This window comes from Oryctolagus cuniculus, chromosome 1 (genome assembly GCF_964237555.1).
Source record: "Oryctolagus cuniculus chromosome 1, mOryCun1.1, whole genome shotgun sequence".
Classification (NCBI taxonomy): domain Eukaryota; kingdom Metazoa; phylum Chordata; class Mammalia; order Lagomorpha; family Leporidae; genus Oryctolagus; species Oryctolagus cuniculus.
Window position 1 is genome coordinate 31,364,432 of NC_091432.1, and position 24,998 is coordinate 31,389,429.

Consider the following 24,998-nt stretch of genomic DNA (forward strand, 5'->3'; position numbering starts at 1 on the left):
TGGGGCTGGCGCTGTGGCATGGTGGGTTAAGTCACTGCCAACAAGGCTGGCATCCCATATGGGCACCAGTTTGAGTCCTAGCAGCTCTACTCCCATCCAGCTCTCTGCTAATGTGCCTGAGAAAACAATGGAAGATGGCCCAAGTGTTTGGGCCTCTGCCACCTATGTGGGAGATGCAGGTGAAGCTCCTGGCTCCTGTCTTTGGCCTGGCCCATCCCAGGCCATTGCAGCCATTTGGGGGAGTGAACCAACAGATGGAAGGTCTCTCTCTCTCTCTCTCTTTCTCTTTCAAACAAATAAATTTAAAAAGAGAGATCTTGTGTCCAGGGTACCTAAGAAGGCCAGAAGATCTTAGAGTTCCCTGGAAGGCAGAGGTGAAGGGGAGCAGTCCCTTCCAAGAAAGGTGAGGAGCAAGGGCCGGGGCGACGCCGCTGCAGCCCACTAACTGGAGCAGGTGCAATCCAGCTGAACACGACGTGCAGATACTTCCACAAACTCAAGGTTCGCCCAGTGGAGGAAATGCCGTGCCAAGAGACTGTCCCTTTTTCTTCAAGGTCATCCTAGATGAGAACGTCTCAAAATTCACCATGACCATGAATCACCAGGGACGGGACGACTGTCCAAATGCAGAATCTGATTCAGCAGGCCTGGGGTGAGGCCTGAGTTTCTGCATTCCTGACAAGCTTCCACACCATGCCCCTGCCGCAGGTCTGTAAGGCGACAGGTGCTAGAGGGCTCAGAAAGGCCTGATCCCCGTGATACCCATGGCCTAGCCCTCAATACTCCCAGAGGAGAAGGGCCGGGGGGGGAGTGTTTCCAACCCAATCCCACTTTTTCTAACACCCTCAGGATCCATCCTCTGCTTCCAAACCTTAGAATCACTAAGATCAGGAGGTCAAAATAATTTAGGGAACAAAAGTGACCGCCACTGACAATACCTGCCGCTCACAGTATGTTTTACTTCTCCCTTTTTTAAGATTTATTTAGGTATCTGAGCTTTACTTCTTATCCTCATGGCCACACAGAAGCAGCCCTAAAAAGGACATCTTTAGTGTTGGTGTGGGGAAGGGATAAGGATTGAAAACTTGAGTTCAAAAATCTGGTTATATAGAAGAATTACCAGGACAGGCAATTGGCCTAGTAGTTAAGACACTGATTAAAACAAAAACAAACAAACAAAAAAAACACCTGTGTGTGTGTCCAGTGCTATGGTGTAGCAGGTGAAGCTGCTGCCTGTGGTGCCTGCATTCCATATGAGTGCTGGTTCAAGTCCTGGCTGCCCCACTTCCGATCCAGCTCTCTGCTATGGCCTGGGAGGGCACTGGAAGATGACCCAAGTCCTTGGGCCCCTGAACCCACGTGGGAAACCCAGAGGCTGCTGGTTCCTGGCTTCAGATCAGCACAGCTCCAGCCTTTGAGGCCAATTGGAGAGTGAATCAGTGGATGGAATCTCTCTCTCTCTCTCTGCTTCTCCTCTCTGTGTGTAACTCTGACTTACAGATAAATAAATAAATCTTAAAACACACACACACACACACACACACACACACACACACCTCTGTATCCCACATCTGAGAACCTGGATTCAATATCCAGCTCCAGCGCCTGACCCCAACTTCTTGTTGATGCAGACTCTGGGAGGCAGCACTTGATGGCTCAAGTAATTGGGTTTCTGCCACCCATGTGGGATCCCTGGCTTCAGCCTGGCCTAGTCCCAGCTGTTGTAGGCATTCGGAGAGTAAATCAGTGTGTTTGCTTGCTCTCTGTCTCAGTCACTTGCTCTCACTCCCTCTTAAATAATTGAAAAGAGAGTGAGAGAGAAAAGAAAGTAAAAGAAGAGGGAAGGAAGGAACGGAGGGAGGGAGGCAGGGAGAGTGAATTTCCAGACGAGTAACCACACAGAGCTTAGACTAGCTGTTTCTGTTTTCCTCCACTTCTGATGTCTCACAACTATAGCTGTTTAAGGGTGGACTGTCTATTTTTAGTGGCTCCTGGAGTCCTTTGTCTTTCTTTTCTGAAAGAATTGCGTTGCTATGACACTGCAGTTCTGGGTCAGCCAACAAGAGGCCACAGCTTTCAACAACCCAACAATGGGCTTGGAATAATCTCTTCTGCAAACTTACTAGGATCTAGCTGGAAGCACAGTTCCTGATATTACATCCTGTTTAGACTCAGAATATCACAGAATTTTGTCTGATATCTGCTGAGGGAAGACTCCCCCAGCAGGCAGTGGGTCCCTCAGCTTCCTGGAGTTTCAGGAGGAACACCGAACGTCCTCGGGGTTCAGACCTGCTCTATCCTGCGCCCATTAGTCTTCATCGGGAGCTGAGCCTTCTTTGGGGCCTCTGAAAGTTCAGAAATAAACACACCACTCAACTTCTCCCTTCCTCTAGCTTTCTCCAAAGCCAACAGGAGAAACACTGCCCAAAAGAAGGGTGCCCAGGGGTGCCCAAGACTTCCTGCTTCACGTGAAAGTGTCCTTCTAGGTTCCTCCAGGGAATCTGAGGTCTGCGACAGAAAATGCACCTGTCCAGAAAGAGCACAGCTTTGGTAGGACGGATGATTGAATAAGGGAAGGCCACCTAAGGCCACCTGTTCACGCTGTCCACCATGCTTGGCTGGGAGTCCAAATACCAAGAGGCGGAGCTCCATGTGGATCAGGGCCACTTGTCAGAGAATCCAACTCTCCCAATATCCTGCCACTCCTGGCCTCTCCGACTCTGCTCTCCAACAGGCCACTTCCATGTTTCAAGGCAAATAAGGTCAACAGCACCTCCGGCAAGGAGATTAGCAACAGGAGTGGAATAGGGTGAGGGCCAGCACTTGGATGTTGGATGTGCAGCACTCGGCTTCCCCCGGTGTCTTCCCAATGGGGTGAGCAGCCCCGGATTCTGCAACAGATTCATTCTGTTCCGCTATTCCCCACCAAGTTCTGATCAGCATATTGTAGATTAAAGCTCTAAAGCAGAGGCCTAGCTCCTCCACAGTCTCCTCTCCCTTTCCAAAGATGGAAGATAATATAGAAAAGATCAGTTGTGGTCCTCTGCCTCTTAGCCTTCCTATCTCCGTGTGTTACACACACACACACACACACACACACCCCTCCTATCCTCTCCCGATATACCCCAAAAACAAGCTTCCCCCACCCTCACTGCCAGGCTGCCAACCCGGAACCTTGAATTTTCACTGGAGATGATAGAAAACGAAAGTGAGTTTTTGCCCGGCGCCCTGGAGCTCAGTAGAGAACTCTAGAAATCAAGAGCCACCCGCGCCATCCCCTCAGCCTCTCCTGGTTGCAAATGTCCCCGGGGAAGAGGAATTCCAGCCGAGGAAGAATCCCCAGGGCTGGCAGCGACGCCCACGCCCGCGGGGCCCCCTTACCGTTGCACGTGGAGTAGCTGTCCGCCCAGGCGGGCTGCTGGTGGTGGAGGCTGTTGCTGGGGTTCAGATTCATTACACCACTCCCTTCCAGAATCATGATCTGTAAGGGGACCAAACAGCCCATTCAGGCAGTGCCTCTCGGACAAACGTCAATTGAGGGTGCCGATCCTAGCGTTACTTTAGGAAGAAAAGAAAAGAAAAAAAAAAAAAAAAAACCAATGTGTCCTTCCGCCCATGGCCACAGCCCTTTAAGCAAAAGCAAAACTCAACGGCAATTAAAAATATCCAGGTTCAATTTTCATATGCATGAGGCAAGTTTTTACAGCCACCCATTCATAAATGAATAATCTCTGATCAGAAATGAAGCGAGAGGAAAATGCAATACCTGCTCCCAGGGCGCGTCTGGCCAGGATCCAAGTATTTTACAAAAGTGAAAATGCCAAAGAGATTGTGTTTAAAGTGGAATTTCAATCAATGAAAACTCGAGCCGGAAGCGGGGCAGACCCAGCGCCTACGCAGGAACTCCCACGAGTCCCCGGCCCACCCCAGCCACCCAGCACCTGGGGTCCCGGGAACAGGTTCTCCCGGGTGGTGCCTACTCGGGGTGGGCTGGTCCGCAGAGGGTCTCGGTAGTGACCCAGTTAGGTCAAGAGCTTGGCTACGTGGTCACGCCATAACTCAGTGATTTCTCTGATAGACACGGTCCCTTTGTGGGTAAAGAAAATGAAATTGTTCCTCTCTGGGGGAAAAAAATCATGATTAGGTTTTCTTCTCTGGTTGGAGACCTGGAGAATTCAACCGACTTCCACAGGAATCTTCCTTCCTCCATCTGCAGGATAGTTTTCCCGGGAAAGACCTGGGGAAGAGCTTTCTTCCATGGACCTGTGGCGACTTTCTGACAGTGTGGGAAGTCCTCACTGGGCACAGCTTCTCTTCAATCATCGGGCGTGCACGCTGCCCCCACTGCCGGGCTGGCCACCCTCCACTTACAGACCAGACCCAGCAGTGTGTTCAGTCATGCAAAGGAACTGCAGCCTCTTTCCAGAAGGCTCTTGCGCTTTTCCCCGAAGCTGTAAAAGTACCTTGTGCATTGTAAAATCTTGAGGTGGAGAGAGGCGTCTAGCTTTACAGCAGGAGACCGGGAACACTTGTCTGTTTTGAGGCAATCTTGCACCCTCGAGGGTCACCCATGCCCACCCAGCGTGATTCTAGCCCTTGACATCCCCATCTCCTAATTTAGCTACTGCTCCTCTGGTTCTGCCTAGGGCCTGAGGTTGGAGAACAGGGGTGTGGGAAAGGTGTAAAAATGTATATATGTGTTCATTTATTCAACCATATTTATTGGTCCACTCATGGGCTGGGTGCTGTGCTAGGTACCAGGGCTAGAGCAGTGATTAAGAATTAAACGAGGCTGGACTTGAACATTTGTGATGACTGTGAGCACTGTAACATTGCTGCCTTGTAAACAATCAGTTCTGAATGCGGCCTAAGTAGCAGGTGGAGAAGGAAAGAGAAGGTAGGAATGGTGGCCATCATAACCGTACAGGAGCCCTGGTGGGGAGATCGGGAAGCTGGGCTATGTGTCCTGGCTCCCCAGGTAAGAACTCTGAAGCCAGAAGAGCTGGAGTGGATTCCTACCTAACGTGCTAAGATCAGTCCTCACTCAACAAGTTCCTTCCCCTCTTTGAACCCTGGTTGACTCTTGTGCAGAATCCAGATCATCATACCGAGGCTGGACATTGGTTGGAGATTAAATGAGTTTCTATAGGTCCAGAGCGTGCAGCACAATTAAACAGGGCAGGCGTTAGGAGGAGGAGAGCCATTTCCTGTCTGGATAAGCAGAATCAGAAACACCACTGGGCCTCAATTCCCCCATCAGGTAACCTGAAGAAGGTGACACCACTGATTTCCAAGTTCATGTTCAGATCATGACCCTCACCCTTGGAGAAGGAAAGCCGACTCAAGACAAGCATCTCTCTCTCTCTCTCTCTCTCTCTCTCTCACACACACACACACACACACTTTTTCTCTCAAGAATAACCCAATATTTTCCTACCCAGCTTTCTAGAGCATTTGCCCTAAAGCTAAGAAATCAGTTTGGGGACTTCAAGGCAAAAGACAATGTCCAGGTCTGCAAGGAAGGTAGCTGGGGGAGGGGTGGACATGGCCCAGTCTCTTGTTTGCTCAAGGCTGGGCTTATTCCTTGCCAGCATTTGCTCAACCACAAGCAGTGGAAAGGTTACTGTTTAACCCTGAATGTACTGAAGCTCTGAGCCCAGCCCATTTGCACCAAGGGGTTGGCCGTCCAGGCTTGGAGCAGCCAGGCTGGGAAAGATTTCCCTGAAATTCTTACACCAACATGTGCTTTCAGAGCTGTTTCAAAGTGGCCATGCCAGTGGGAACAAGACCTACTGGGTCAACTCAGAGTTACCACCCCAGGGTTTGCATCCACTGCTTCCCAGTCAACAGAAAGCAGGGTGATGGGACAGAGTGCCCAGTCGTTGCGGCTGGGGAGATGAGAACTCAGATTTTTCTTCTGCTTGACTCTGGATAACCTTGAGAAAGTTCCAAATCAGGCTAGCCCAAGACTTTATGACCCTCCCTTTCCCCACCTGTAAAATGGGAACAACGCCAAACTCAAGGAGTTCGCAGAGTGAGAACCAACGAAGCCATTGTACATAGAGAGTTTAGCAGGTAATAAAAAGTGAGCTCAATGAATGTCTCAGGGCCAGTTCTCTACTTGTGGCCAAATGCTCAGAAGCCCTTTTCCTGAAGGCAGGCATCATTTCTCCATGACCTTCCGGAAGCTTCCAGAACTGCCCTTCACCCAGAAAAGCCTCGAGGAATACAGGACCACCGCTGCCCCACCCACCCAGTCACCCCCTCCAGAGGTGGGCCTGTGTGCCAGCATTGATCCCGGCTGGTACCCCTTTTCCAAGGGAAAGGAGCCAGCGTGGTGAGGGGCCCTTTTTACAGGGTGCACTAAATGGTTACCACTCATAAAAGATTTTATGTGGCTTAACCCTTAGTGAGTCACAGTTCACTTGAGCTCACCCAGGCTTGTGAGCAAAGAAGGTCAGGGTCCCCAGCCCAGCAGGGAACAGCAGAGACGGTGCCCCCAGGGTGGGCCCACGAGGCTGAGGCTGGTTTGGCTGAAGGTCTCGGGCCAAGTCCTAGCCCTCTGAGGCCCAGTTTTTCAGTTGTAAACGAGGATGTTTGCCCCTAACAGCCTGGCAGGACTGTTGAGAAGATCAAATGAGATCATGGATAATAAATGTGCCTTGAGAACTGTAAAAAAGCTTTATTATAACCAACCCACCCACAGTCCCACGTAGACCTTCTATGGTGCACAGGGACGACTTTATGGGGTATAAAAAGTGGTCCCTTTAATTTAAAAGGAGGGGATTGCTAATGCTCTTTTTTCAGCTCCCTACTTTACCTTCTGCATAGATTTCATTATTTCTATTTTTTTAAAAAAGTGCCAAGTATGTGAAGGAGAGACTTTGGAATCAAAGAAGCCTGGATTCGAATCCCGGCTCTGCCTCTCACTCATGTGACCTTGATACGTTAATCTTTCCAAGTCTCCATTTCTTCACTGCTTTAAAAAGGAGGGGGGTCGGGGGTGGGGAGCAATACTGATTTTTCTTTAAGCCTAAGGGCTGTTTTGAAGGATAAATAATAAAATGGATTTAAAGGTGTCTCAGCCAGTGCCTGGCACTCATGCCCCCAATAAAATCCATTTCCTTTCTTTAAACATTAATTCTCAAGGAGTTCCTCTAAGACCTTGCTTCTTCCATTCACAGCCTAGAGATTCTACCCTGTGACTCAAAGACGAGCTGGCACAAGGACCTGAGCTATAGAGGGAAATGGAGGTGGGGTGATGGGGGAAGGGGACTGGGGGGCTCCTCAGCCCATCTAAGCTTCTCAGTGCATGGCTGAAATTCGGGGTGGGCTAATTCATTGTGGGAATATCCTGTGCACTGTAGCATGCTGAGCTGCATCCCTGGTTTCTGCCCACTCAATGCCAGGCCCCTGGCCCTAAAGTCCCCCAGAGCACAATCTGATCAGCCCAGTTGTGAACCATGGTTAAAAGCAAAGCCCATGAAGGCAGAGAACACCCACTTCACTCCTACTGGTGGGGCGACCTTGGCCTTCCGTAGACGTTCCAAGCTTTCTCCTGTCCTGGGAAACATACACCTTAGTCCCCACCTCAGGGGCTAGAGGACTAAAAGTGCTAAGGGACCATGCACCTACAGCACAGTGCCTGCCACACGGGAAGTAGTGACCTAATCAGAGCAGGCTTCGGAAGATAGATGGGGCAGGGGATCCCCTCTTTGTCCCTTCCCAGGTGGTATGTATTTGGGGAACATAAGCTAAATTATTATGTGGACTATCAAAAACTACACACGTGGGGCCAGCATTGCGGCACAGCAGCCTAAACCTCTGCCTGGAACATTGACATCCCATGTGAGCTCAGTATTTGAGTCCTGGCTGCTCCGCTTCCAATCCAGCTCCCTGTTAATGCACCTGGTAAAGCAGCAGAAGATGGTCCAAGTGCTTGGGCCCCTGCACCTACAGGAGACCTGGATGGAGTTCCAGGCTCCCGGCCTCAGCCTGGCCCAGCCCTGGCCATTGCAGCTATTTGGAGAGTGAACCAGCACTTGGAAGATCCCTATCTATCTATCTCTTTCTAATTCTCCCTTTGTCTCTGTAACTCTTTCAAATAAATATGTTTTAAAAAACTACATACACACACACACACACTCACAAAGAGTAGGTTTTATTTTAAACCCAAAGAGAGACACTGACTGTGGATTATCCTTCCTGGGCAGAGAAGTGTATGACACTGTGCTTCACTGATTGCCCAGGCTAACACACGGGCCAGAACTTCAGCTGCTGGTGCAGGAGCTGATAAGACTGACAGTGTGGGAGACGGCACTTTATTCGAGGAGAAGGAGCAGGCAAAGCACAGACAAGCACCTTCTGCCAGGCATGCAGCCAGCACCTATTGGGCTATAGGAAGCAACTCCCCTCTGAATGATAAGCCAGAGGCTTAGCTGGGCTGCTAGGACATGGCCTATTCAAAGCTGGTTTTGCAGCGAGACTGTGCTATGCTGCTGCGCCCAGCAGCCACACCTGAGCAGCAGTGGGAGACCCAAGCTTCATTCTGTGCCTCACTTGTTCAATGGGAAGTTTTACATAAGCATCCATTCCTGTGGTGCCCCAAGTTGCTGCTGTGCCGCCCCACAGAGAGACAGCCATGGCCCTCTGCGCCCACCTTTCCTCCAGGTGTTCATCAAAGGTTGGCTTCTCTCCCGAGAGGACTCCCTGGCCACCACCACCACCACCACCACCACACACACACACCAGGCTGCACCACTGCAGGAAGAAAATGGAGGGAAACCCGAGCAGCTGGCCTGACCCTACGGCTTATGTGACTCTCACATGTTGGCTGTTGGTGAGTGGCAAATTGTGCACAGGAGAGGGTCAGGCCTAGCCACAGAGATGGAATCCAACCAAATCTGAGCTGGGAAGATACATTCAAGCGTGCAAGCAGCTTCGAACTCAGGCTTGCCTCACCGCGTGCCTGGAGGGCACCCCTTGGGTATAAGAGCTCAGATGGCAAAGGTTGAAATTATGGTGCCACCTCTTGGCTGGTGGCATTGACCTTGGCGAATTTCTATAGTCCCCCTACAGCCTCAGTTTCCCCTATGAGAAAACGTAGAAAAAATGGAGTTGGAATGAGGATTAAAGGACAACATGTGTGAAGTCTTCAGCACGTTAGCTCACATGTGGAAAGTGTCAAGGTCACTTCTTATCATAGGATCTGTGCATGAATCTGTCTTTAAGCTGGATGGGTTCACTTTGGGGATGTGCTTGGGGTAGGAGAAAACTCCTCAGAAGCAGGAGGGCCTGATGGGTGGGAGTCTTGGGCTCTGGAGTAAGATGGCCATGATTTAAATCTTGACATTGCTGGCCAGCGCCGCAGCTCAATAGGCTAATCCTCCACATTGCGGCGCCGGCACACTGGGTTCTAGTCCCGGTTGGGGCGCCGGATTCTGTCCCGGTTGCCCCTCTTTCTGCTATGGCCCGGGAGTGCAGTGGAGGATGGCCCAAGTGCTTGGGCCCTGCACCCCATGGGAGACCAGGAGAAGCACCTGGCTCCTGGCTTCGGGTCAGTGCGATGCGCCGGCCACAGTGCGCCAGCCGCAGCGGCCATTGGAGGGTGAACCAACGGTAAAAGGAAGACCTTTCTCTCTGTCTCTCTCTCTCACTGTCCACTCTGCCTGTCAAAAATAAAAAAAAAAAATCTTGACATTGCTAACTCACTAAACGGGGCAAGCTTAGACAAGATAGACAACTACCCTGGGCCTCAGTTTCCTCATTCAGAAAATGGGGATGCTAGAAGGGTTGTTGAGAGACTAAATGAAATGATACCTGCAAAATGCTTGAGAAACTGTGACATAGGAAGTATTTGATAAATATTAGCTTGTCTTTATAATAGTAGTCATTGTTAATGTTTGAGTGAACTTCCAAGAAGGAACTTGAGGCCCAAGTGTATTTCAAGCAAAGCCTCAGACCTCTATCACCTGCACAGTATTCTCCAAGTCCACCTGCCTGGCACAGGCAAGGCCAGGCCTGGCTCCCCCGCTGCCCCAGGCACCATTCTGGGGGCTGCGGTGGGATGCACCATTACTGCTGAGTGATGAGCGGTGAGGCTCAACCCCTGTTCACAGAGGCCATGTGGTTTTTTTCCTTGAGGGCACAGTTCTCGCCCAAGGGACTGGAAAGCACCCTCCTGCTCCCCTTTCTCTCCCCAGACTCACTGTGCCTGCAGCTGCCAGGTGCAGTGGGAGAGCACGCAGCCCCAAGCTCCGGGTGACCACGGGCACGGCATGCCCACACACCACAGCTGGTGAGCAGGTGCGAAACAAAGACCAGGGACAGTCGCGGGTCTGAAATGCAAGCTCCTAGCACAATGTGGCTGAAGGGCTCCACCATCCTACAAGGTCCCTGAGCACAGGGGAGACTCAGAGATTGCAAAGAATAGAGTGTGGGATGTGGGAAAACAGGGCCAGAAAAGCAAGAAGCAGAAGCTGTGAGACTTTGGCAGGGAGCTGAAGGCAGGCATCTCAAAACCCAAGAGGCTTGGCCCGGTCTCAGGACTCCACACGGGCCAACTGCTCCCCTGGCCTCTTTTCTTGAGTATGCAAGGGAACCTCCTGAGAGAGAACAGCACAGCCCCGCATGGGCCCTTTCAGCTGGAGAGAGGTCTACTGTAAAAACAATAACGATGGGACTATAGGAACTGGGACATATTGAGCACTTAAAATGTGCCAGCTCTGTGCTAATAGTGTCTCATGCTTCATCTCACCCAAGGCTGACAACCCTGCAAGCATTATGTCATTCAGTGGGTGGCCCGTCTGAGGCTGAGTGGTCACATGACTGGTTCAAGCTCACAGAACTTAGTAAGAAGCAGAGCTAGAAGAGAATTGAAACTTGGACTGTCTAGAAATAAACCCTGGGGATGCAGCTGCTGGGAAGGGGGGTGCATGGCCAGAGAAGCAATGCCCTTGATTCATCCATCCTCACTCCCACTCCTACACCAGACTTGGCCACAGCATTTGTTTTCCCTGTGCTGTCTCCTGCCTCAACCCTTTTCTCAAGCCTATATACAAAGACACAGACAGGTACACGTCTACCTACACAGGTACACACTCTTGTCTATACGCATACATACAAACAGACTGAATGTAAACAAACACTCCCCCTAGGACTCAATAAAGTTATTTTCAAATTTTATATTTGGGAAATAAATTGGCCCATGATTATTTATGCTTTACCTGAATTAGACCTCAGGCCAGAAAGCAGGGTTTGTTGCCCCTGCAGAAGGGAAGGTACACTGGGAACCAGCAGGCCACAGCACAGATCTTCTGCTGGGCTTGTGCCTACACTCCCAGCCCCGGGGGATGGAGAAGCAAGACCACGGACAACCTTCCTCCCAGTTCCCTTCTCCAGTCAACCACATCACCACCCGAGTGCCACGGAGCTGGCTGCCTTGTGGACATTGTTGCTCCTCAAGCCAGCAGAGCTCTCGGGCCTTTTAAAGCATTACTTTTATGGTGACAGCGATATCCAGACCATTCCCAGCCCTTCATCAAAGTTACCATTGGGTGCGCTCACAGCATTTGCCCTAAGGATGTTGCAACAGCATACTGACTTCCTGTTTCAATATGACTGGTGTGTCCAAGGACTGCTCCCAAGTAGGAGAAAAGAAAATTCATGTACATGTGAAATGTAACTGAACAGAACCCTACAGACAATATTTCACATCTTTACAAATGAATCAAGATGTGAGTCAAGCTTGGGGAATGTACTGATGCCCTTACATCACAGGGAATTTCATACCTTCATAGTGTATCTGGAAACAGACACTTCACATTCCCAGAGCAACATCAGATGTATTATTCCTGGGATTTCAAGCATTTTCGTCACCAACCACACATTATTGGGAGGACAAACCTGGGTCCCTTACAAGTGCACCTTATCAACTGCAAGCCATTTGGAAATACACATATTAAGCCGATCTTAATCAGCCTCGGCTCCAGACCCAAACAGGACGGCACCTACCAACAGCAGCGGGCACCAAAGTTGATCAAATGACAAGATTGCTTGAAATAACTCCTGGTGCCTTTATCAATGTCGCTCAGATATGACAGACTAAGAGCAGGGCAAGCTTTGCCTTTTCAAAGGTCACTGAGCCTTTTGAGACCTCAGTAGAAGCTAAGGCTCTCTTTCAAAACTGCACATCTATTTTCATTTGCACAAGTGTTCTGTGGGCCCCAGTGCCTATGAAGACTGTCCATCGACCCCCACAGCTCTGTGAATAGAAATCTCTTCAGAAAGTCTCTCTTGCATTCACACGGGATTGAAACTTAAAGAAAAGTTTGTAAGAGAGTCAGGGTTGAGAGACATAAATTTACTCTGACCTATGAGAGAAGGCCTGAAAGGTTCCAGTGCTGATGTCTTACCTGGCTTGAGTGTGGTCTCATTCTCCCATGGTTCCATTCCATTGGCAGCTGGCATAGCAACCATGCTGTTTCCTGGCAAGGCTACTCTGGGCCCAAAAATTCACCACCACCCTTGAACTTCAAAGTCTGTCTCCCCAACTCGGCTCCTTTCTCTAGTCTTAAACCAAGTGACTATGAAGTAGAGGGAAGAAAATATAGCAGAAACACAGACCCCACTTTGTGTGACAACCACAAGTCTTTCCAGGTCTTTGTAAAGGCCTGGAAGCCCTCAGGGTTACTCCTATGATGCTAATTTTCCCACTTGGCTGAAGAAGCCACGCAGGTTTCTCTCAAAGTGTGCCCTATAAACCACCTGTATCATCATCTAAAGAGACATTGAACTTGAAGTTTCGAGGGTCCTACCCCAGACCTCCGGATCAGAATCTGCATTTCTGAGAATCTCCTTGCGCACTGTCCCCACTAAGAATTTCTGGTCTAGAGACTCTCCTTGATTTCCTACTGTAGGATAAGTACCTCCAGGAGCTCTCCATCCATAAACACAAGAAAACCCCTGTGAAGTCAAAGACACAAGATGCAGGCAGGAGAATTCAAGCTCCAATCCATCTGTGTTCAGAACCCCTGAACTGCTAAAGTCCACGATGGATGGTGCTTCTAAGTGTGTATCTCTGCAGGCTGGACAAACAAGTCTGGCCTCAGAGTATGGCATCTGCCGAGGATCTCTCTGATGGTGACTGCCACCAAGAAATTCTCGCACCTGAGTCCTTCAAAAGACTACATCACCACCCTGGATTTGAGCCTCATGTTTCCCAAGAATGTTGGTGTCTCAGCCTTCGGCAGAGAGAAACTATCACTGAGAAACTGCTCCTAGCTGCTGAAAGTATTTATTTATATAAATTCAATTAATATATATTTATCAAATGTCTACCAAAGGCTCACCCCTGAGCTAGGTGCCAAGGCCATAATAGTGAACAAAACAAGGACACCGCCCTGCCCTGATGGACTATTAGCAAGGACACCACTTCCAAAACAATAGTAGCTCTTTCCAAAGTGGCCTGAGTGCATTCCCCACCTCCCATGGGGAATGGAATGGAGCAGGAGCCCAGAGAGCCAGGAACCGATCCTCCTTCCTCCAACAACACCAGGTCGGTGCCTTCACAGAAAACCCTCAGGAAGACATGCAGTTGGCAGACAGGATAATGTTTCTGAGTTTCACAGAGCAGCCTCAGCCAAAACCAATCTCCACTCAGGGCAGAATAAAGCAGTGGGTTGTCTGGATGGCCGAATGTCTCTCCCCAAGACAATGGTGTGTTTATGCAGCAGAGGGTTAGGAGCAGGTTGTTAACATAAAACCCACCATAAACAGAGTTGATAATTCGGTCCCCTGGCAGGGGCTTCTGTTATCTTCTCAATGCCTCCCAGAGGGTATAAGCCCTACCTTTTCATTTGAGTTGGCAGCAGAGTTATTTTTTTGCACCTGTTGCTCTGCTCCGATAACAACGCAGTTAAGCATTGATTTGTTGGAAAATAAACAGAAAAAAGCAAAGAAAGGCATCTGCCCAAACAGCCTGAGCTGGTTCGACCGAGCATTCATGCCAATTTGTTTTTCCTATAAAACCAAAGAAAAACCTGTGCTTTCAGTCTGGATGCTACCCTCCCACTCCCTCAGAACAGAAGGAGGTATCAAACAGGCCCGCGGGAGCTGGCAGGCCAGAGAAGCCAGAAGACACTGTACTTTTCCATTGGCTGCTCCGGTGAGGGCACTGAGGGGTAGCCAAGGCCTGCAGAGAGATATGGCCAGCTTCCAGCCAGCCAGGTTCCCGATCATGAATTAGATTAACAAGGGCAGAGAAGGGGCTGCTGGGATACCATCGAAACCCAAACCACACTCTTCCAAATGATTGACTTCTGAAAGTCAACATGGTCTAGAGAATAGGTGTGGTCTGTGGGTTGCCTCCTGAAGCGGAGACTCAGCAGAGCTGAACCTTAAACCAGCCTCTCCCACGGACATCCTACAGCGGGCTCTGGGCCAAGAGCACAATTGGAATCCCCCCAGGCCCTAGACCACAGCTGTCCCGGCGCAGAAATGAGGCTAGCATACCTACCTCAAAGGGGGGCTGCACAGATTCACTGGTGCTTGGCCAAGGCGGGTGAGGTCCCAGGTCCCGGGTGGAAAGAGCCTGAGACGTTTGAGGTGTCATTCCTGCTTAATCCAAGCATCACTGCACTCTCATCTCTCATGAGTTTGTCAATAGCACATGATGAGCCAAAAAAAGGGCCACCAAGAACTAAGCAAATCACTCAAATGGAGATCACGGACAACACCAATTAAGTGATGGCATCATCACCCAGCCCTCAACATACACAGCAAGCCTCTTAACGCCTCTGTTTAAGCTTTGGAGAAGAAGGCACAGACCTGGGCGATATGGAAGGTCCCCCTCCCCCAGACACAAAGCTCCCCCAGGCATTGTCTCAGTCCCAGGGCCTTGGTTGCCACCAGACCACTGGCTTAATGGGGGAGTCATAGCAGTGGGGAAAGGCCGCAGAAATGTCACTCCGCCAGGAGCACTGAGAACAGGGTGTTCCGACAGGGGAGGGATATGGCTGGCTGAGCACTCCCAAGCATTCTTGTCATGAGCAGGGCAGGGAGTGGAGTGCCTCCAAACCAAATCAGGCAGCAGAAAAATAAAAGATTTAACAACACCCTCAGTTGACTGAAAAATAAATAAGACCAACTGTGCAGGAATGTGGGAAGGGTGGAGGGAGGTGAGGGGTGGGGATGGGAGCCAGGGAGGGGTCAAGATGGATGAGGACAATGGAGTTGACCATTTTGGGAGTCAGGTTTCTTCCCAGGAAAAGACCAAGATGCTCAAGCCAAGGAAAGATGGACAGCCACCAGTTCAGAATGTCACAGGCTGTATAATTACAAAACAACAACAAAACTATGACAGTGATGATAGTTCATGTTCACTGAGCGTTGATGACATGCTAAGGAGTCTAGCTAGGCTTTACATAAATTATCTTATTTAATCCTCACAACAACCCCAAACATGGGTACTAATATTATCCCCATTTTACAGGTGAGGAGGTACAGAGAGGTTAAGCAATTTGCCCAAAGACACAGGTCTAGTAAATGGACTGGCCAGACTGTAAGTGCATTCGGGAAGGGCTGAGAAGAGCAACGTGACTCTTGGCAGCTTTGGAAATGGAACCTTGTGTTCCTAAAGAGGAGGAGGATGCTTGTTAGGACCTTGGACTTCTCCCTTGAAAGTCGAGATTCTTTGAATACAGCTGCCCTCACTTTTCACCTAAATATGAGAAGGAGGCATATTGACCATCCTTGAACCCTAATATGAAAATTCTCCTTCAGTGCACATCATTCCAGATTCCTACAGAAAAATCAGTTCACGGCCACTCAGACCTGTCTGCCAGAACTTCTGTCTGGGGGGGCAGGCATTGTGCTGCAGCAGGTTAAGCCGCCGTTTGAGTCTCCAGCATCCTATATCCTGTTCAAATCCCGGCTGCTCGACTTCCCATCCAGCTCCCTGTTGATGCACCTGGGAAGACAGAAGATGGCCCAAGTGCTTGGGTCCCTGCCACACCTGTAGGAGATCTGGATGGAGTTCTGGGCTCCTGGTTTCAACCCAGCCCAGCCCCAGCTGTTGTGGCCATTTGGGGAGTGAATCAGCAGATGGAATATATCTCTCTCTCTTTCTCTCTCTCTCTCTTCCTCTCTCTCCGTCACTCTGCCTTTTAGATCAATAAGTAAATCTAAAAAACAAGACCAAACAAAACAAACTTCAGTCTGGCTTCCTCTTTAATGCCCCATCTTGAGTCAGGGGTTGGGCTTGTCTGCCTGAAGCCACCTCAGACTTATTAATAAGCATGATAAAAGAGCAGTAATCACCACGAGAGAAAAACTGCTGGAAAACACGGGGAAATTATAGCTTCTTAAAAGAGCACCTGATGTCTGAACCATCACACACCCGTCCCGATGACAGACCTGTATGTGTCATGAACATCACACCGATGAGAGCAAGGCTGTGTGTGCTCATTGCCGGGAAGCCCAGGACCGTCACTCAGAGAAACCTAGGGGAGCTTTCTGCCTCTCCTACCATCGCTGTGTCTATGACCATGTTGTAAACCTTGGAAACAGTTCATTGCAAGCTAGCTGTAAAAGACAGACAGGGCCTCCCAAGGCAGACCTTGTAAGCTGGGAGCCATTATCACCCTTGCAGCTTACGAAGCAAACAACATTTGAGCTTGTGCGTAAATCAGAGACCCTCAGTTTTTAGAAGTGGAGTTTTCCTTTTATACAGGTTATCATTAAATGACAGTAGGCAGGACAGCCGAGTTCCTTTCAGTGTCTTCCTAGGAGAACAACAGGCTCTCAGCACCCCAGATCTCAGTTTCCCTCCAGAACAAACTGCGCTCTGTCTCCCCCAGCTCACTGGTTTATGCAGCGAGCCCTCTGGAAAACAACAAGAAAACAAAAAATCCAAACAGCTCCCTACCAGAAAGACTTTCTGAGAAAAGGAATCCCCTCCTGCCAATTAGTCAGCCATTCCACCAGTCATTTTGGAAAAAACCTTTGCAGCACAAATAAAACTGTAAAACTCACTAACTCAAAAACTCTACTGCCCCTCCTCAACAGCCTCAGCTTTCCGCCAGAGAGCCGCTAGATGAGCAAGGTAACAGCATGCAGGATGCTCTCTACGGCAGCCTCCCAGACTCCCAGCTTGGGAAGTCACCAGATAGCCAAATAACCTTACCACATCCAGAGGCAGGACCAGAGATGTAATCTGAAGGGCTTAGTGCACAAGGAAAATGCAGAACCTTTGTTCAAAATGTAAGAATTTCAAGACAGCAACAGTAGAGCACTAAACCAAACACGGAGTCTTTCTAAGAAAGGGGCCCTGTGTAACTGCACAAGTCACACGCTCATGACCTTGACCCTCCCCCCCCCCCCCCCCCGCGCCCTGGGAGCCAGTCCCAATGTATGTCTTCACCTGCACCAATGTTCCATCACCATGGAAGGTAATGTCTTTCTGTCTTTGTCCCGGGAACTACCTCCTTAGGTTGTAGAAAGATTAGACGAAGTATGACATGGAACCTTGCTGACAGCAGGTACAGACCAAAAGGTGGCTCTTACTGCCATCGCCATTATTACTAGTGCAATCATCTTCATTATACCAAGGTCCCACCACAATTCCCAGGCTACCTGAAGACAGGCAAGACCATCACTCTTGTCTGTTCAGAAGTCATTTCACTAGCCCTGCATGAGAGGACGCTATAAATTATGGGCTTTCACCTTTTATTCATACCATGGACCAATTCTGCATTCTGGTAAGGCCTACAGACCCCTCCTGAATTGTCCTAGTTATCAATATATTTTAAAATAAATGTATAGCATCATAATAATATGTGTGTGTTTTTTTTAATCAACACACCAAACAGGAACCATTACTACAGGTCAAATAAGTTCTGAAATGACAAATACTGATATTTTTAAATATCTGCAACAAGTGTAATTAATATGTCATGAAATGCACTCGTTTGATGACAGTCACAGCTGCAGCTGATACTAATATGGAGTTTTGTTTGCATTCACAGTGAAAGAAAATGTTTAACTTTACTTAAAGGTATTTGAAAATATTGTGATTTTTTTTTGACACTCAAATTCATAGACCCCTTGAATTCTCTCTGTGGACACCAAGTGATCTTTGGGCCCCAGTTTTACTAACAGCAAAGACTGCTTGTTCCACCCAGTCTCTGAACACCACTTCTACACAGGACATTTGAACAATTCAACAAGAGGCAGACCCTTCAGTGTCCGAGCAAATTAAGCCGGTAGGAATTTTTCCTCCCAAAGCCTCTAGAATGTCCAAGATGAAGGCAATGGTCGGTCAACATCTGGAGGTACTCAAGAATGTTTGGGATGGGCCATGGTATATAAAGTTGCAGTTAGTCATGTGAACTTCCTGGAGGGAGATCATGTCTGGCCCCTGCGCACCAGACATCAAGACACCGGGGTGTTTCCATGCCTGTGTGCCCGCCCCAGGTCTTCCCCAGGACACCCCCCTCCCCCAGATTGTGGTTTGCAGCCTGCTCAAAATAAGGCTCAATTTGGAGGTCCCCAATTAACATGGTTTATCCCATCTCCCGGCTGTCTATCTTCCCTGGTAAAAACCCTACAGCATTTTTCCCCCAAAAAATTACAGAACGGAAGCCATGTTGATCATTACAGGGAAAGATATTCCACAGTCTCATCCTCATCCACTCCAATCCGACAGAGACTCACTGAAAACACCCAAATTGAATATTTATTCTTGACTTCCGTTCCTCAGATTGCTGAGCATCTCCTCACAAACACTTGTTCTGTTCCCGTGCTTTCACATTCTTTATTTAATTTAATCCTCACAACAGCCCTATACAGAAGATGTTATTAACCCCATTTTCCAGAGGAAGCAACTCAGGTGCTACAGCTTATTATATAGTGCGACCAAAGTCACTTACCTATCCAGTAGCAGCATCAAACTTGAACCCAGGATTCTAACTCTAAATCCAATGCCTATCCCAGCTGCTTCCAGGCCACAAAAACTCAAAGTCTCTGCCCCATCAGACAACAAGCAGTCACACTTTATTCTTCATCAGCGTCCCTTGAACACAGCCTCTGGCCACCTGAGCGGTGAGCTGGGTGCTCTGGTTTTTCAAGTGGACATAGCTGAGGCAGAGACTGAGTATAGGGCCCATCTAAGGCCTACTGCAAAAGCAAAACAAGTCTTATTGGCAATCACTATGACTACTCCAGGAGACAGGCATATTTTCCAAGCTCCATTGTCACATACAAAAAGTAGAAGACCCTCTTTCTGTTCCAAGAAAGGCTCAAAACACTTGGAGGAATTTTGCAGAGTGACTGCAAATTCTCAGATCTATAACTGGGCCAGCAAGGGTCCAGGTCCCAAGATTATCTGTTGTGTGTCTATGACATAGAGTGATGGGGAAGTGGCACATATAAATTTTTAATTTCACCACAGTTATGACATCGAAGAAAAGTAGACATCCAGACATACAAAAGTGAAAATAAGCTGTTGTGTTAAAATGATGGGGTTAAGGAAGCAGTTTGTTGGTCTAATAACCCAACTATTATAACAGGCATTTGGGCTATTTCTTCCTTTCTTTCTTTGCTTTATCAGAAAGTACGTTTTGGGTCTGGCATTTGGCCTAATGGTTAAGATACTGGTTCAGACATCCATGTTCCTGGTAAGAGTCCCTGGGTTCAATATATGGCTCTGGCTCCTGACTCCAGATTCCTGCTAAAGAGACCCTGGGAGGCAGCAGGTGATAGATTCTTGCCACCCACATGGGAGACCTGGATAGGATTCTTAGTTACTGGCTTTGGTCTGGCCCAGGCCTAGCTATTACAGGCATCTGGGGAGTAAATCAGTGGATTCTCTCTCTCTCTCTCTCTCTCTCTTTCTCTCTCTCTCTCTCTCCTCTTTCCCTCTTTCTCTCTGCTTCTCTCTCTCTCAAATAAATGAGTAATTTATAAAAACTTTAATTAAAGCATGTCTCTAATGTACCTATCCTGGTCATATTTTACATAATTTGGCCAGTACTCTTTATTAAGAGGCTACTAAGAAAAGAAGTGAGGGGGCTTGGAGGGCCAGGATGTGAGGACGGATAGAAAGAGGAATGAGAATGTGACTCCAGTGAGCCAGAACAAGGGGCCCAGCCCAGTAAAACAAACCAAAGTTAGAATATGATTAGGTGCCAGTGAAATCGGTTTTCAAAGGAGTATTTTACAGGGTGTCTCTTTTAAAACAAGGTCAATTAATACCCTAGGAGCCTTGGTAAATAGGACAACCTGCTTGACCCTCTCGCAAGTTGGAGTTGCTCCAGATAGTCAACTCAGGCCCTCTGGGAACACGGGGGCTCCAGACGGAGCTGCCCGAAGGCTGGGCCAAACATATTCCCCTTATGACTGTCCACAGGGTCTTCCTCTAGGAGAAGGGAATCCATGTCCCCCAGTCTACCCTCTGCTTCCTGGACAATAAGTCAGGCAAGCTCACCAATGCCAACTCCGCAGAGGCCCCAGCTGCCTGAATGTTGACTTTGCAGCAGGCTGCCTCCGTGTTTTATAGAAGACGCCAGGACAATGCCTGCTCTCACACACTGACTGCTCGCTGTGGTCCCAAAGCAGTCCGCTTCGATCCCTGCACGCTCAAGCCAGCGGTGGACACAGGAGACCAACTGACACAGGTGGTTTATCATCATAGAGTAAACCAACACCCCTCCTACAGACTCCAGGGGCCCGCTCTCTGCTCCTCCATTAACTATATCCCTTGAGCAAAATTCTGAAGACCCTAGGAAATCCATCTGAGGGTCTTGCTGCGTTTCTTTTCTGTCTCATCCTTGTGGGACACTCCTCACCGGGGCTCGCTCTCGGCTTCCACAGACTTGTCCTAATCCTGCTGACTTCCAGGCATAGCACCCCAACCCCAGCTCTCTTGGTCATTCGAGCTGTTCAATTGAAGTGTCGACCTGGATCTCACGGGTGATTGGATTCCAACTTCTTTGTCCAGAGGAGAAAAGCCAAACCCAGAAAGTGGAGTGTGCTGCTCTGGGGTACACAGCTTTGGGAGCACTAGAAAGCCAGCTCTCCTGACTGCCTACCCTGAGCACGTCCCACCGACTGCCTCTCCTACCCGGCACCCTCAGCACTCCAGTGTGGGAGTCTGACAGGCTCCAGGAAAGACTCTTCAAGAAATACACTTTTTTCCCTCTCTGAAGGCCAATGACTTTTTTTTTAATCAAATAACGCTGTAGGATCCATGGAAATTTCTACTCCAGCACCTTCTGGCTTTCTGATTTCATAGTCATTTGGTTTGAAAATGTGTCCCATCCTAAAGTGAGCTGCTGTGGGGAGTGCCTTCCTCCACAACACTGTTAGTTCCTGCCTGGCCAAATAGTCTGGCCCTTTAAGATCCTGTCTAATTTCAATAAACATACAACACTAATATATTTTTAATCAGCGCATAACTGCCTGCTCCTTAGAAGAAATTAAAGTATTTAAGATCTTATTGTTAAAAGCTGAGCATGGGAACATCAGATAAAGTTAATTATCCACCTCCCCCCATCAGTTCTTCACCTGGACAAGATGTGGGTGCCCACTCGTCTCTGTCTTCAGAGACCACCAGGAACCCGGCTCACCCAAGCAGAGGGTCCCGGCACTGCGTGTCAGTTACCCAGTAACGAAGGCAGGTTGAGAATGTGTGGTCTCTAAACAAGGAGCCAGCGCCTCCCAACCAGGGCCCCACCCACAACAGAAAAGATCACCACCTTGACTCCACCAGAGAGCAATCTTAAAACTAGTGAAAACTACTAAAACTACTGAAAACCAGGTTTAGAATTTCTGTTTAGGTCTTTAAAACCGTGCTGTGGCTTCTCAAAGGGTACTTGCAAGTTCTCTCTTGGTGTCCACCCCACCCCAGCTCTCAGGGGTCTTTGAAAACTGTATCTATTTGCAAGGACATGCAGATGACTCCATTTGGAAGGAGGGGAAAACACTGAACAACTTTCTGCTGACTTATATTAGCCTTTAAGTCTGTGCTTGCTGCTATCACAAGGCACGGGGGCCTTACACTGCGCTTTCAGAACACAAGTGCTCCAACTCCCCAGTGCAGGGAGACTGGGAAGGACCGGAGAGACAAGGAAGAAATAAAGCATTGCAAGAACCCAGAAAGCTCAATCCCACTGCCTTAGACGTGAACGAAGGTCAACAGGCACGCATGCTCTGACCTGAGACCTGACAGGAATTCCCTCCGGTCCCTGATTATCTAGTTGAGTGCAACTGTGTAAACATTTTGACCTCTCAGTTTCCCTTTTGTCTCAGATAGTCAGGAAGTCAAAAACATATTGAAAGAGGATCAGTGTAAAGTTGGGAGTTCATGGGAGCACTTTAAGATACCCATAAACACAGAACCGCGAGTGCAAATATCGGGCTCTTCTTGGGTCTAGAAAGGCCCAAGGGACTTCTACTGGGCGATCACGATATAATAATATAAGAAAAAATGGGAAAAAATGCCCCCCACATTTTATTTGAATTTAACAGATACTTTTTAATACAAAAGAATAAACAGAATCAAATGTGAGAGCTTTTTAGAAGTAGAGCCTAGATCAAACTCATCTCCCTCCCCACTACCACCTCCAAAAGGTCTGGGCTAAGACTACCATCTGGAGTGGTAACCCCAAAGAACACACAGCAGAGCTGTTCACTCAAAGTGACTTTGTTTAAAATGTCTCTGTAACATATTTTGGAGAAGGATTTTCTCCATGATGTTTATGATTTTTTTTTTCAAATATGATTACTGACTTCCAAGAAATTCTTATCTCATGATTTTTCAACACTATTGGTCATTGGAGTGGAAGCTACATGGTCTTGCATGACTCCATACTACAAGATGGAATAGATGAGTTCATTTTCAGTCCCAGGATTTTAGGCCACAAAAAATAGGATACATGGAGCCTTCTGTAAACTGCGAACAGAGCTATTATACTCGTTCTTAAAATTTCTGTCAAACCTTTACTGATAGCCTTGCCCAACCAGCAAGTTCTCCTGAATACTACTTCTTCACCTCCAACTGGAAAATGACCCTCCCTTCACCTCAGTGGAGTTATCACACCCCTCTTCACACTACCCTCCTGCCCTTCGACACTCTGAAGAACCCTCTCTGAACACTTCCTCACCTGCATGCACACAGAGCCAGTGCCTGGACTGGACTGTCTGTCTGTCTGTTAGGAAGTTCTCCATATTCAGCCACTCGCTCACTTTCTCCCTGTTCCCTAGAGCCAGTGCAGGTAGCCAACCGAGGTGCCAGTCCAGCCAGCCTCACACAGTCTCACACTTCCTCTTAAAAGCATATGCTCCCACAACAGGACTGGGAGAAGGCTCAGTGAGTGAACCAGGTGGTGAAGACATGACATGACCCTCTCACTTCGGCATTATCGACCAGCAAGAAGAGTAAGCCCCTGCTGCTCCCATTCCATTCACCCGGGGGCCAACACTTCTCTGGGATGTCCAAACAAAATCAAAAGAGTCCCTGTTCCGAAGGCATTGGTTGCTGCTGAGTCACGCCCGCCTGTCTGGCTATGATATCCCATCAGGGAACAAAGGGTTACTGTGTCTGCTTGTGATATGGTAAGAACCCTTTGCTAAAATTGATTTTTTTTTTTCTTTTTCTAGACAGAGTCATTGTTAGGTGCTCAGCTCTCTCCAGCGCCCCTGCCTAGGAGGCAGGTGGCTGCCTGGTCACTTCTTCCAGTGTGGACATATATGCCCTTGCCTGTGGCCAGCCATGTCCCCACACTGGGACATACTAAAGATGAACTGGCTTTCCCTACATGCAGCTCATGAGTCAGAAAAATTACCAGCAGAAGACATCTCTAGGAAGTGAGGCCGTGTGTTCCGAGCCCCACAGTGATTTAGCCAAGCAGCTCTTCCCTGAGCTACAGCAGAGTCACCTGTCTCTGCCTGCTTGTTTCAGAAGAATTCAACCCAGAGACATCACTTTGCCCCTACAAAGAGCAGGAAACCAGGGGGCTTGGAAATTCACAGGGATTGGGGGTCCAGACAATACAGGCAACTCACAGAAAACAAGCAAAGTAGTCCAACTGCCCTCCGAAATGAGATTCGACTGAGAGCGAGTGAGGAAAGCCAGGTGAGACAAGCATTACTTCCTGCCAGCTGCCCTCCAAGAGTGTTTTATTTCCATCTGCCTGATTCCAGGCAGGCTTTTCTTTCCACTCAGGTGTTTAGATTCCAGAATTCAAAAGGTCTAAAAAGAAGGACTTACCTCATTTACCCCAAGATTCTGGATGGGAAATCCAATAGCTGTGGCTAATGGAGAGCAGGCAGCAGGCAGCAATCACGCCAGCTCCTACGGGGATGGGGAAGCACGGGTGTTATCACGTCTGAGCCCTCATCAGAGTGGAGATAAATGCAGATGACAATAATTTTAAATCATTTTGTAGGATGTTAAGCAATAAGCCACCAACCGGGAATTCCCTAAGTCACTTCCCCCTCTTCTCATTGGCTGCCCAGCCCTTTAAAAAAATAAAATAAAGGATTACAAACATTGGCTCATTTGCATTTGGCCAACTCACACGTTAGTGTTCAAACAAAACAGGTCTAACCAGGTTATGCCTGTCTCAAGACCAGAGAGACGACCTGTTAATGGATGAGGACTTGATTTGGTGGTGACTGTTCTTTTCGGCTTAGAGCCTGCTGCAAACGAAAAAAAAAAAATAGGCTCCCCCAGAGACCCCATCAGGAAGGGAGAATGTAAAAGCCAGACGAGCAGGAGTCCCAATCTGGAGATGTTGGTATAGGGGTGTGGGGGCCCTCTGATATCTGTCCCATTTCCTACTCTGTTTGGCAGCAAGATCTTTGTCCTGACTGTGCAGGTACCAGGTTCTAGAAGGGGCTCTTAGCCAGTTTTCTCTCCAGGCACCACGACTGCACCTCTGTGATCCAAGTGATCCTTGGTGATTGCAGTAGACTTTGGAAAGCCAATCTCCCCAAGCCCC

At 48.7% G+C, this 24,998-nt stretch overlaps 1 protein-coding gene across 5 annotated transcripts in view; it reads right to left on the reverse strand.

The window, feature by feature from the left end:
• The window catches only part of EHF (ETS homologous factor), a 42,780-nt gene extending 18,356 nt beyond the window's left edge, over positions 1–24,424 (reverse strand). The window contains exons 1-3 of one of the 5 annotated variants that reach the window (XM_051852261.2): positions 24,266–24,416; positions 15,832–15,967; positions 3,382–3,481 (exon numbers count right to left, since the gene is read on the reverse strand). In XM_051852261.2, the coding sequence (XP_051708221.2) occupies positions 3,382–3,481; positions 15,832–15,867 (136 nt within the window). In that variant the 5' untranslated portion in view covers positions 15,868–15,967; positions 24,266–24,416. Of the gene's footprint in view, positions 1–3,381; positions 3,559–15,831; positions 15,968–24,265 lie in introns of those variants that run through there. The other 4 variants (XM_008269650.4, XM_008269643.4, XM_051852264.2 and 1 more) reach the window with 4 other exon arrangements.
• Between the last annotated feature and the right edge of the window lie 574 nt (positions 24,425–24,998).